The 11,815-nt window shown below is 49.2% G+C and overlaps 1 protein-coding gene across 1 annotated transcript in view; it reads right to left on the bottom strand.

The window, feature by feature from the left end:
• Positions 1–1,570: 1,570 nt before the first annotated feature.
• Grap2 (GRB2 related adaptor protein 2) overlaps positions 1,571–11,815 on the bottom strand; it is a 93,998-nt gene continuing 83,753 nt past the window's right edge. Inside the window, exons 6-9 of the mRNA XM_021216943.1 lie at positions 6,593–6,758; positions 3,904–4,119; positions 2,357–2,473; positions 1,571–1,916 (exon numbers count right to left, since the gene is read on the bottom strand). Of these exons, the coding sequence (XP_021072602.1) occupies positions 1,737–1,916; positions 2,357–2,473; positions 3,904–4,119; positions 6,593–6,758 (679 nt within the window). The 3' untranslated portion in view covers positions 1,571–1,736. The remainder of the gene's footprint in view (positions 1,917–2,356; positions 2,474–3,903; positions 4,120–6,592; positions 6,759–11,815) is intronic.

Here is an 11,815-nt window from a genome sequence, read left to right as displayed (position 1 = left end):
GGGGTAAGAGTCCTTTTCTGCACCATGCCTCCCCTTGCTGCCCCGATTGATACTAAGTCCCACCCCCACCCAGTCTCCCTGTCTCCCATCTGCCACCCATCTTCTGACACTGTCTCTGCTTTCTTCTCCCAGGGCTGCAGCTGCATCCCTGAACCTCCAGGCTATGATCTCTCCCCTCCTGGCCCCTCTCTTTCTCTCTAAAGGGAACCCAGGGATCAGAGGATTGTTGAATCAGAGTCACAGGGAGTGTATGCCACACTGCAGTGACTCCTGAGTCACAGACTGTTCTTCTGTCTCCCTCGGTAATAGATGCCCTCCAGTCCCTCCCTAAAGCAGGAGGGGACATGGAGACAGCCCCCCCCCCCATCACATATGTTCACCATCCCTTTCACCCAGCTCTTCCTCTCCTATCTCAGAACACACACACACACACACACACACACACACACACACACACACACACACACACACAACTACACCAACACCTTCTGTTCTGACGTCTTTACTCCTAGGCTGCCCAAAAGCACTGGGCTTCCTCTCCAGTGTCCCTCCCCGCCCAGCCAGGCTTCTCTGTGCTTCATTCCACCAGGACACTCAATTCTAGTTTAAGGTGACAGAGGGACAGCGGCAGTGAGCTTCCTCTTCCCAGGTGGAGGGAGGATAGGGGAAGGCCTAGCGCTCAAACAGAAGAGGAAACCTATTTCCATGAAGCTCCTATCAGGGTTAGAGTCAGTCTGTCGATCTCTCGATCGATCCGCAGTCAGCGCTCTTGGCTTCCCTCTTGCCCACTGGCAAAGATGTCCTCAACCACAGAAAATCAGGAGCAAAACCCAACTGAGCTCCACAGAGACACTCTGGTAACCGCAGCGTGAGGCTGCCGACACATCCCACATTCTCCGCCAGGGCTTCTCCAAGCACTTCCAAGAATCTAGGCTGCAGCTTTCTCTGCAGCCGAGGAAACAGAAGTTACATTCAAGTAAGCCACGAGGGCCTGTGGAGAAAGTGTTCCCCAGCACTTGGCTCTGTGGCAGTCCCTCCGTGGTAACTCTCTTGTCAGCCTTGTCAGCCTTAGGGGAAGAGGATGACCCAAGGGACAGTCTCCGATGGAAAGTAAAAGTCCCAGCCAGACATCGACTAGGTCTGAGCTTGCGTGGCTCTCCCCCACCAAGCCGACCACGCCCTTGCCGGCGCCCTGCTCAGACTTGTTTGGTGCCTGGAGCCCTGCATCTGCTGCACCTTAATTTTCAGGGCGCAGTGCCTGCTCTGTGCAGAAGAGGGGAACTACCCTGCAAGTGGACAGGGCCAGGTGAACTACCTGACGTGCCTCGCCAAGCCCAGCCTCGTCCTGTTCATCCATCCCTGGGGTGTGACCTCTGCTGAGCTGCCTGCTCTCAGAAAAATTCCCAAGCCAGGAAGGAAATGGCGAAAAGGGTCAGAGATGCCGTGCTCCCAGCTCCCCACTGCCCTCTCACGGAGAGAAGAGTCAGCAAAACGCCCCTCTCCCCACCCAAGTTCCTTCTCCTGCCGGTCAACGAGCCAACCTGCCTGCCAATAAATTACTATTATAAAATGTCGCGTGTAGCCATAGGCATACATATACATGTTTTGTGTACACAGGGGCACACATGCACATGTATGCATGTATGTGTCGTTATAAAGTTCGGTTTTCCCCCCTTGCCCCTCCATGTCTTGCAGGCGGCTTCGGACGAAAAGCCCCTAAGCCTTGCAGTTAGGACTCATCGCGTCATGGGGGCCACATAGTTGGCGGGGAAGAGACCCAGTTTGTTGTGCAGACGGCCGGTCCACCAAGATGGGTTGGAGCTGTCCAGGACTTCAACCACCTCTCCGCTTCGGAATCCCAGCTCATCCTCCTCCACAGCCTCAAAGTCATATAGTGCCCTGGCCCAACGCACCCGCTGTAGGGGAGACAAGAGACGCGGATGAGCTCGGTAGGCTGGTCTTTGGTACAACTATCACACAGAGGAACCATGAGCTTCTAGATCTATTTTGAGTTCTCTGAGCCCTTCCCAAAGGCTGACTTTGCAGCAATATAAAGCAGACCTGATATGCACAGCCCTGGGTACCAGTTTACTGGGACATACTACCTTCGCTTTTGATATGGTCTTGTTCTGCTACTGTGGTACAGGGGATGGAAGCTAGGACCTCATACATGTTACGTAAATGTCCCACCACTGGGCAGGTCCCAAGGCCACGTGTACTGGATCACAAGGATAAACCTCACCCATCCGCTGCTGCCAGAAGATCAAGAACAGCATGATAGTCTGAAAACAGCAGCCTGGATGAGCCAGGCCGAGCCCTCTCTGGAGACACCTCCTCGCACTCTCTGCTCACTCACCCCTGCCGCCTGGAGTTGTACGGGGTCCGTGTGTCTCCGGTGCATCAGGGTGGCGTTCATCTCACTGCCAAGGCCGCAGTGTCCATCGTTTATGTCCAGGCTGCCTCCACGGCGGTCCTAGAGACATAGAGGAGAGGGCCACTGCAAGATCAGTAGGGGGTGACTCTCACAGACTGCCCCAACCCTGTGCCTTGCTTGGGGTGCTGTCTACAGAAATAACACCCAAGAAGACTTGCTGACCATCATCACCCTTCATCTTGGAAAATGCACAGGAGGGAATCTGAAGGGAATCTTAGATTCTGAAGGCAAGGACGATGGCCTCCATTTATTCAATGAAATCACAGCAATTTGGGGAGTCTTGTGTACCCCAAGCCTCAGGATTGCAATCAACCCATCATCATCATCATCATCATCATCATCATCATCATCATCATCATCTGTGTATGTGTATATGCATGTGTGAGTGTAGAGCCTGAAGGTGACATGGGGTCTCCTCTGTCACTCTTTTATCCACTTGAAGGGATGTTTCTGAACCTGGAACTCACTGATTCAGCTAGACTGATTGGCCAATAAGCTCCTGGATGTGCTCCTGGTGCTAGTCTGTATATAGGTACTGTGAACCTTATTTTTGGCCTTCTTGTTTGCCTAGCAAACACTTTATCCATTAAGCCATCTCTCTAGCCCTATTTTTTTTTCTTTTAATCTTAAGACAGGGTACTGCTGTGTAGCTCAGGCTGACCTTGCACTCACTGTGTAGCCCAGTGAGTGCCTCAGTCTCCTAAATGTTGGGATTATAGGCATGCATTGGCATACCTAGCTTGTGTGGTTCTTTTCCTATTTACAAATAAAAAATCAGGAACATTTACTGGTTTAGAGGAAGAACCATATACAGTGATGTGCTAAGTAAGCAAATGGAAAAGTCCAGGTAATGCGGGGATAGATCATGGAAGGCATCTGGGAAGAGGTGGTGCCTGGGCTTCAGCTTGAAGGAGAAGCCGACTGGGCCAGGAAAGACTCACTAGGCAGACAGAACAGCTTATAAAAAGCCAGAAAGAGAGAAAATGCTCTGAGCCATGCCAGTGACAGAGTGTGGCGCATGTTTGCACGGTAGTGGGGGCTGGTAGCAGGATATGGGCCTGGGAAAGTAGATACAGGCAGCTCACAAAGGACTGCGTGCCCTGTGGAGGAATGTAGACCAATGTTGTCTTATTGTATTGTCCCTCTCCATAAGCCTCTTGCAATTCCCTTCTGGAGCAGGCAGGGGTAGATAAACAATCAGGGCTGTGGCAGGTGTTAATCCGGTTTTCTTTTTACAGGTTAAGGGGCAGGAATTGAAATTCTGCTGGCAGGAGAATTAGCCTCCGTGTGTGTGTGTGTGTGTGTGTGTGTGTGTGTGTGTGTGTGTGTGTGTGTGTGTGGTGGGAAGTTGGGCACTGGAAGTCAGTATCTTTCTCTCTCATGTCTTGAGACAGCATCTCTTCACGAACTTGGAGTTCACTATTTCAGCCTTCGCTCTTTGCCCCTGTCCCTCCCGTCTCCTCACATACCTGGTGGAAATGCTGCAGATAGCGCTGCTGTTGAGGGGGTTGTGGTCCTGGGGGAAACTGGGAGGACGGCTGCTGGTGTGGGTGAAACTGCTGGGGACCCAGAGGAAGGTGGTCTGACAGCTTCCGGTTCACTGAAGGTCGGATTTCTTCTCCTACGGTTCCACTTGGGTGGGGGCTGCCCTGGGACCTCCTGTCCAGGCTGTTGCCCCGGTGACCCTGGGAGAGAAAACAGGACATCCAGATTCATCCTTCCCCTACATCTCCCGTTCCTGTCTCTCTTCTGGCAGTAACCGTGTGGTGGTGGTAGGGCTTAAAGAAGATAGAAGGTTTAGACCTCCACGCTATCAAAAGTGGCCTCTGAATACTCAAGTCTTCCCTAGCTCAGGAGTTCAGGCCTCTGGTTGACAATCTAACCGTTTCCATGTGGTCTCTGCTCAATCCATTCCTACTGGATTTGTTTCTGTCTGTAATCAGGTTTAAATAGTCTATATGACAGGCAGGGATAGGTGGCTTGGAAAGGACGCATGGGGACATAAACCCTCTCTCCCGGGCCATCAGCTGTTTTTGAGACTGGCATGTCACAATCATGAGAGGAGAGGGTCCCCATCCAGGGCACACAGTCGTTCAGAAGAGAAAGCAAAGGTCAGCCAAGATCATGTGTGACAAATAATCCACATGTCGTCACCTGTTGCCAAACTGCTGGACATCCTTCCCTCCAGACATCTCTACTCTCGACTTGGCATTGTCCGGAGCTGTCATTTACAGCCTGGTGACAGTGACTCTAGATAGCAACAGTCTGGCAGAGCCGTGGAAACCAGGCCAGGTGCCCCGTGTGCCAGAAAGGAGCAAGGCCTCTCTGCTTCGTACTGTAACAGCTCATGATCAGAAATACTTTACTGATCCGTTTATTTAACAAACAACTACACAGACCCTCGGGCTCTGCAAATGCTAGCTAGCACTGTACAAATATTAACTCATTTAATCCAGTTTAACAAAAACTTTATACCGCCTTCCTTATCTCTGAGTGTGCCGCATCCTACCGAGTTAATACTTCTGTCTGTTTCCTGGTTAGAAGAGCCCACAAGATCTCCGTTGACCTTTCTTTTCTTTCCTGAACTTCTGTGTGCTCTGGTTGGGAACACCCTCTTCTCTGATGACTCTGGCACCCCAGCCTTGGGAACAGCTGCTGACTTGGAAGGGCGGGCTTACTTCCCCAAGGCACACGTGGCCTTTTCAAACCACTGCTCCTTGGGATTCCAGCTCGGCCACCCAATGCTCTCCTTCCTTGATTACACCTGTGGTCTTTTCCTTGAAAAATAGTTTGTACATTGTACGTGTGCACACATGCACGCATGTGTATGGATTCTTTTGTGCGAAGCGGTCACTTATTGCCTGCCTGCTGTGGCCCAGATTCTGGGGCAGAGCCTGTAACTACACCATCCTTAGTCTTTATAAGGGCCCACTGAGGGGGCTGGTGAGATGGCTCAGCAGGTAAGAGTACCTGCTGCTCTTCCGAAGGTCCTGAGTTCAAATCCCAGCAACCACATGGTGGCTCACAACCATCTGTAACGAGATCTGGCGCCCTCTTCTGGAGTGTCTAAAGACAGTTACAGTGTACTTACATATAATAAATAAATAAATCTTTTTTTAAAAAAAATAAGGGCCCACTGAGAACGCTGCTATTGTGCGTTCCATGCTAAGATGAGAAAACATATACTCAGAAAGCATCTTTTCTGTTTGTTTGTATGCTGTTTGATTGCTTGTTTATGGGCAGTGTCTAGCTTGCCGTAGCCTAATATGTAGCCCAGGCTGGTCTTGAACTTGCAATCCTCCTGCTTCCACTTCCCAAGTGCTGGCTACGGTCATGTACCACCATACCCAGCTACAGAAAATTAGTTTATTTGTGGTACATGTCTGTGTATACTATGTGTGTGCAGATGCCCACAGGAGACCTGAAGGGGGCATTGGATCCACTGGACCCAGAGCTCCTGGTGGTTGTGAACCACGTGATATGAGGCTAGGAATTAAACCCAGGTCCTCTGGAAGAGCAGCAAGTGTTCTTGAGTCACCTCTGTAGGCCACGAAAGTGTTCTGAACTTGATTAGGTGACACAGGCAGTTAGGAATGAAGTCAGGATTAAACCTATGCGGTCTCTGTCCTCCTCGAGGCCGTCGGGAAGCTGCCTGGTGCTTTAGTCCTACCCCCTAGGCTACTCTCTAATACTACTGTTGGCCTGACCCTTTAGCAGCTCCAGACCTGGGCTGAGAACCCTCACATAAGACCCACAAAGAACTAAACGACAACACCCCCAATGTGAGCTAACATTTGCCATCATTTGTAATGTGTTTGGGAGTGATTAATGTAAGAGATTGGGAGACATCAGATTCTTATGCTCACACGCCCCTGAACCCCCTGTTTATGCTGTCTTAAAGGTTGAGGAAACAGGATCTGAGAGCTTTCTAAAGCCACACAGCTAGGAAGTGTTAGGAAGTGTTCAGCTCGGATTAAACCTGAGATCTGACTGCTGGGCTCAGCTCTCGGCTGGATCAGAATACCTTCTTTTCTTTTCTTTTCTTTTTCCGTGTGTGTGTGTGTGTGTGTGTGTGTGTGTGTGTGTGTGTGTGTGTTACACAGGAATTCAGGCTACCTAAAATCTCTGGCCTGGAGTTTATCTGAACCTAAGGCATACCTGATCTTGGGTTCCATCCCGAAGGAAGATCTGCTTCTGTTTGGAGATGGACGTTGTCCGGTAGTAGTCCACCAGCTTATTTAAGGATGGGAACTTCTCGGTCCACAGGAAGTAATTGCCCTTGGTGTCTCGCATGACTTTGAAGTGCTGAACGTCGTCCTCGTGCCTGGAGACCAAGCAAACTCAAGTCGTATGTCACATGGTGACCATGCCCCTGCTGGGGGCGCTGTCTGCACCCAGGGATGGTGAGGTTCTGTTTGGACAGGCACTGTATGAACATTTCTTGGGGCCAGGGGGGTGACATAAACAAACATGTTTCACCCAGAGAGGGCACCAATGACAGAACGAAGTAATGATTCCACTCTTGTCTGTCTCTGTCAACCAAGGTTTAATTAGAGGTACTTATGGTACCTCGGACAACATACAAGCAGCTATGCCACTGAAGAGAATGTTTCTTTCCCCCATCCTCTATTAACTGCCTCCATAGCCTTATGATCTTCTCCCCATTTCTTGATGGAACAGGATTACACCCTCTCAGGTAGGCACTCATTGCTGCTGAGAGTTCAGGAGGCCCGTGGTTCTGTCATGCCATAGAAGAGCTGCCCATTCTACAGCAGCTAATGATCTAGATAGGGCGACCGGTGTTAGCATTTGGTCTAAGCTCCACCCCACGGTTACCTGGCAACAGCCAGGTGTGCCTGACTCACTATAAAAGGGGCTGCTTGTCCCCTCCACTGTCGCTTGCCTTCCTGCTCCTGCTCTGCTCTCTCACCCCTTCCCCCCACACCATTCCCCTCCCTCCTCTCTCCATGTGCTCACGGCCTCTACTCCTCTCTCCCTCTCTCCCTTTCTCTGTCTCTACTATCCTCTTAACTCCCCTCCCAGTGCCCTGAATAAGCTCTTTTCTATACTATACTGTCTTGTGGCTGGTCCCTCAGGCAGAAGGGATGCCCTAGCATGGCCCCACTGAGTCACCCCCCTCCCCCATACCTGACTACACAATCCACCAAAACATATTCCTTCTCTCCCTTTATCTTTTTATAAACACAACAAGCTGAACCAGGGTCTAGTATCAGGTTCATGGGAGGGTCCATCAACGGACGGTGATCAGACAAGCTGGACAAGTCTTGGATGCCAGACTGACATTTGAAAGAAACAAAGGGAGGCTGGTGAGATGACTTAGCTGGGAGAAGGCATTTGTTAAACGTAATAACCTCAGATTGACCCACAGAACCCACGAGGTGGAAGGAAAGAACCAACTCCCCCAAGTTGTCCTCTGACCCCCCCCCCCATCAAACAAACAAATAAATGTAGAAAAGGGGAGGTCAAGAAAAGGAAAATGTTCCAGATGCCTTTACAATTTTATTTTATCTTAAATTATGTATATGTCTGTGCAGACATAAGCCACGCAAGTGCAGGTGCCTGTGGAAGTCAGAAGTTGGACCTCTTGGAGCTGGAGTGATAGGATGTAAGCTCCCTGGTGTGGGTACTGGGATCTTTTGCCCGGGCTCTATGTTCTTAACCACTGAGCCGTCTCTCCAGATCTGTTCCCAGTAAAGAGTGAGTCATCAGAGACCTTTCATACTGTTTATTTGAAAAAGGACAATATCAGAGTTCTGTCCTGAGCCGGGCGTGGTGGCGCATGCCTTTAATCCCAGCACTCGGGAGGCAGAGGCGGGCGGATTTCTGAGTTCGAGGCCAGCCTGGTCTACAAAGTGAGTTCCAGGACAGCCAGGGCTACACAGAGAAACCCTGTCTCGAAAAAACAAAACAAAAACAAAAACAAAAAACAAAAACAGAGTTCTGTCCTCAGCTAGAGACTGGCAAAAGATATTTTTTTTTTTTTTTAAAGACCCTGCTATTAGAAATGGCTCGACCCGTCTCACTTAAGTGTGGAGCTGAACTGGCTGGCAGGAAGCTACCCTTTCCCCTAAGGAGTTGAACACTTTTTTTTTTTTCTCTATGCAATGAGGCCATCTTGATCTGGTCGTAACTTATGTTTTGCATACATAAGACTGTAATGCGGTTTGTACTTTGGGAGGAAACACATTACACAGAGTTGTAGATTTTAGCTGGAAAAGACCTTGAGGATAGCTTGGCCTTTCCTGGTTTACAGGAAAGGATACCGAGACTGAGAGAGGCCCAGGGGCTTAGTCTAGGTCAGTAGGAAGCCAACCTGAAGAAGAACACCCTGTCTGATTCCAGCCGGGCTTCTGACTGCTTTTAGATACGTGCCTTTTGCTACCAGTCGGGATCTTGGGTGGTCAGGCACAATTTGTACTGGGTCTGCAATAACTGGATGAGCCATCTGAAATAAGTGGATGGATTTTACTCTCAGTCTGGTCTTTCTCCACAGCTAAGTCACTCTGTCCTGGCTATCAAAGTTTGTTTTGTTTTTTTCCAGACAGACCAGTGGTGCTGTCAGTGGCTGGTTCCAGCAGGAAGGTCAAGAGGTAAAGGGCTTTGGGGAGTAGAAATTCCTCTGAAGGAAAGTAGGGGGTTCCCAGGGTTTGTGTTTGGAGGGAACAGGGATTCTGGCCTTTATTCTCATCTTTAAGCTGGGTTCTGTTCATAGTCAAGAGACGCCAAAGGTTAGATAGTCACTTCTTGCCCAACTGGTTTGGGGTAGAAACTGACACATGGCCATCACTGCTAGTCTTCCCTAGGAGTTTGGACACTAACAGTGGCTTCTCTTCAAGGCACAGCATCCCAACTCATAGGAGAGGAAGCATTTCTTGTGTCTAATAATTATTCACCCAGTCCCTCTCAGCAATCACAATGAATATCACGTTGCTGCTTGACATCTGTGTCTATAATGGAGGATGAACTACTGGTATTGAGGAGGGTAAAGAAAGGGATGTGACTCAAGACTCCAGATCTGAAAGACTCACATCTTAGCAAGAGAACCATCATGGGTTCTTAGCCCTTTGTGTCCATGCCATACGGTATTTGAAAGAATAAACAGAAGTGGTTTTGCTTTGGGATGTATAGTACATGTTTTCAAAAGATAGTGTGGAGAGTACTCTAATGATCGCGAGAAGTTGCCTTGTCTCACTCAATACCAGGCAAGACTCTGGGAGAAGTCTAGGCTAAGCATTGTATACGACTCATGTCGGTCAAGGAACACGACCCATAATTCCTAGCTGAAAAAGTCAAGATCAAGTTTCTGAAAATCAAAGGCACCAAAAGATGCACTTCAGCCCAACAAATTGCTCCGTGCAGCTCATGACCAAGGCCCTTAAAAACAAGTTTGTCTGGGGCTGGAGAGTTGGTTTGCTGGTTAAGAGTGCAGGCTGCTCTTCCAGAAATCAGGGGTTGGCTTCCCAGCATCCATTTCAGATCATATGCCCTCTTCTGGTTTCCACATGCACTTCATATACACGGTATGCAGACATACATGCAAAATCCATACACACAAAATTTTACCCAAAAAAGGAAGATATAAAATTAAAATAGGGTTGGTTGGTTTATTTATAGACCAAATGTTCTCTAATGGAGATCCAAGGAGTTTAGACTTTGGGATATATTAATATTGGCTTGAGCTAATATTTACGACTGCCTGAGATATGAAATTTTAGTTAAGGAGAGTTAGGAGCATAGGCCTAGTGACAAGTCTCAGTGGGTGTGATGGTTTGAATAAGAATGGTCCCGAGCCGGGCGGTGGTGGTGCACACCTTTAGTCCTAGCACTTGGGAGGCAGAGGCAGGCAGATTTCTGAGTTGGAGGCCAGCCTGGTCTACAGAGTGAGTTCCAGGCCAGCCAGGGCTATACAGAGAAACCCTGTCTCAGAAACCAGCCCCCCCCCCCCAAATGGTCCCAATAGGCTCATGTATTTAAATTCTTAGACACCAGTGAATGGCACTACTTGAAAGGATTAAGAGGCGTGGTCTTGTTGGAGGAAGTGTGCCCCTTGGAATGTCTCTCCTTCCCTTTTCCCCACCTCTCTCTCTCTCTTGGCCTGCAGAGCAGGATGTAGCTCTCAACTACTTCTCCGGCACCTTGTCTGCCTGCTCGCTGCCATGCTTCCCACCATGATGATAATGGACTCAGTCTCTGAAACTGGAAACCAGCCCCCAATTATATGCTTTCGTTAGCGAGAGTTGCCTTGGTCATGGTGTCTTTTCACAACAACAGATCAGTGACTAAGACAGTGGGTAAAGGTGTCTTCCACCACGCTTGATGCTCCAAGTTCAGTCTTGGGGACCCACTTGGTAGAAGAAGAGCCTTAATTCCCTAAATATATCTTCTGACCTCCACATGTGCAAATATGTGCCCCAGCTACCACATATATAACACACACATACACACACACACACACACACACACACACAAACTCATACACATACAATAAATACATACATGCATTCTTTTTGTTTTAGCCAAAGGTCAAGGTTGATGACATTAAGGTGACAATGTGACAAGGTTGTGACATTAAGCACACTCTGAGGTGCACAAGCCTAGAGACAACTGGCCCATTAGTTCTTCCTGCCTATGCTTTAAAAGTTCCTCTCCCTTTCTAAAGAAAGCAGCCAGTTTATCACCAGAGATTAGATTTCTTTCTTTCTTATTTTTTTGTTTTTTGTTTTTTGTTTTTCGAGACAGGGTTTCTCTGTATAGCCCTGGCTGTCCTGGAACTCACTTTGTAGACCAAGCTGGCCTCCAACTCAGAAATCCGCCTGCCTCTGCCTCCCGAGTGCTGGGATTAAAGGTGTGCGCCACCACGCCCGGCTAAGAGCTGCGTTTCTTGCATTATGTGGTCAAGTCTCTGACTTGCAGTCTTTGACATGCTGACCATACACGCTGCAAGCAGAGCTGGGGTTTCTCATTGTAGGTCTGTGTCACATCCTTGCCTGGACTGAGTCACTTCCTGTAAGGTGCGGTGCAAGGGTTACGGTGTCAAAGTTCTCTCTGATACCCCCTCACAGGGGGGGCCTCCCTCATCCCTGCTCTGCTCTTTTCGGTTTTGCTTTGCCCTGACCCTGCTGGGGGAGAGCAGCCTCGCTCTGTGTCCAGCAGCAACTTGGGATTTCTGCTCTCCTCTAGCCTTTCTTCAGCCCTCTATTGACAGAGACAGACAAGGTTAAGATATAGCCAAGTGGGAGGGTCTCTTTCCTTCTCCTCGCCTACTTCCACAGATATTCCTTGATGTCTGCAGGGTGTCTAGCGCTGTTTAGAGCACACATACAAAGCAGACCCACTTGCTTTCTGGAAATATTTGGGCAG

Source organism: Mus pahari, chromosome 17, assembly GCF_900095145.1.
Source record: "Mus pahari chromosome 17, PAHARI_EIJ_v1.1, whole genome shotgun sequence".
Classification (NCBI taxonomy): domain Eukaryota; kingdom Metazoa; phylum Chordata; class Mammalia; order Rodentia; family Muridae; genus Mus; species Mus pahari.
The sequence above is the reverse complement of the archived record's forward strand: the minus strand, read 5'-3'. Positions and strand labels throughout refer to the sequence as shown.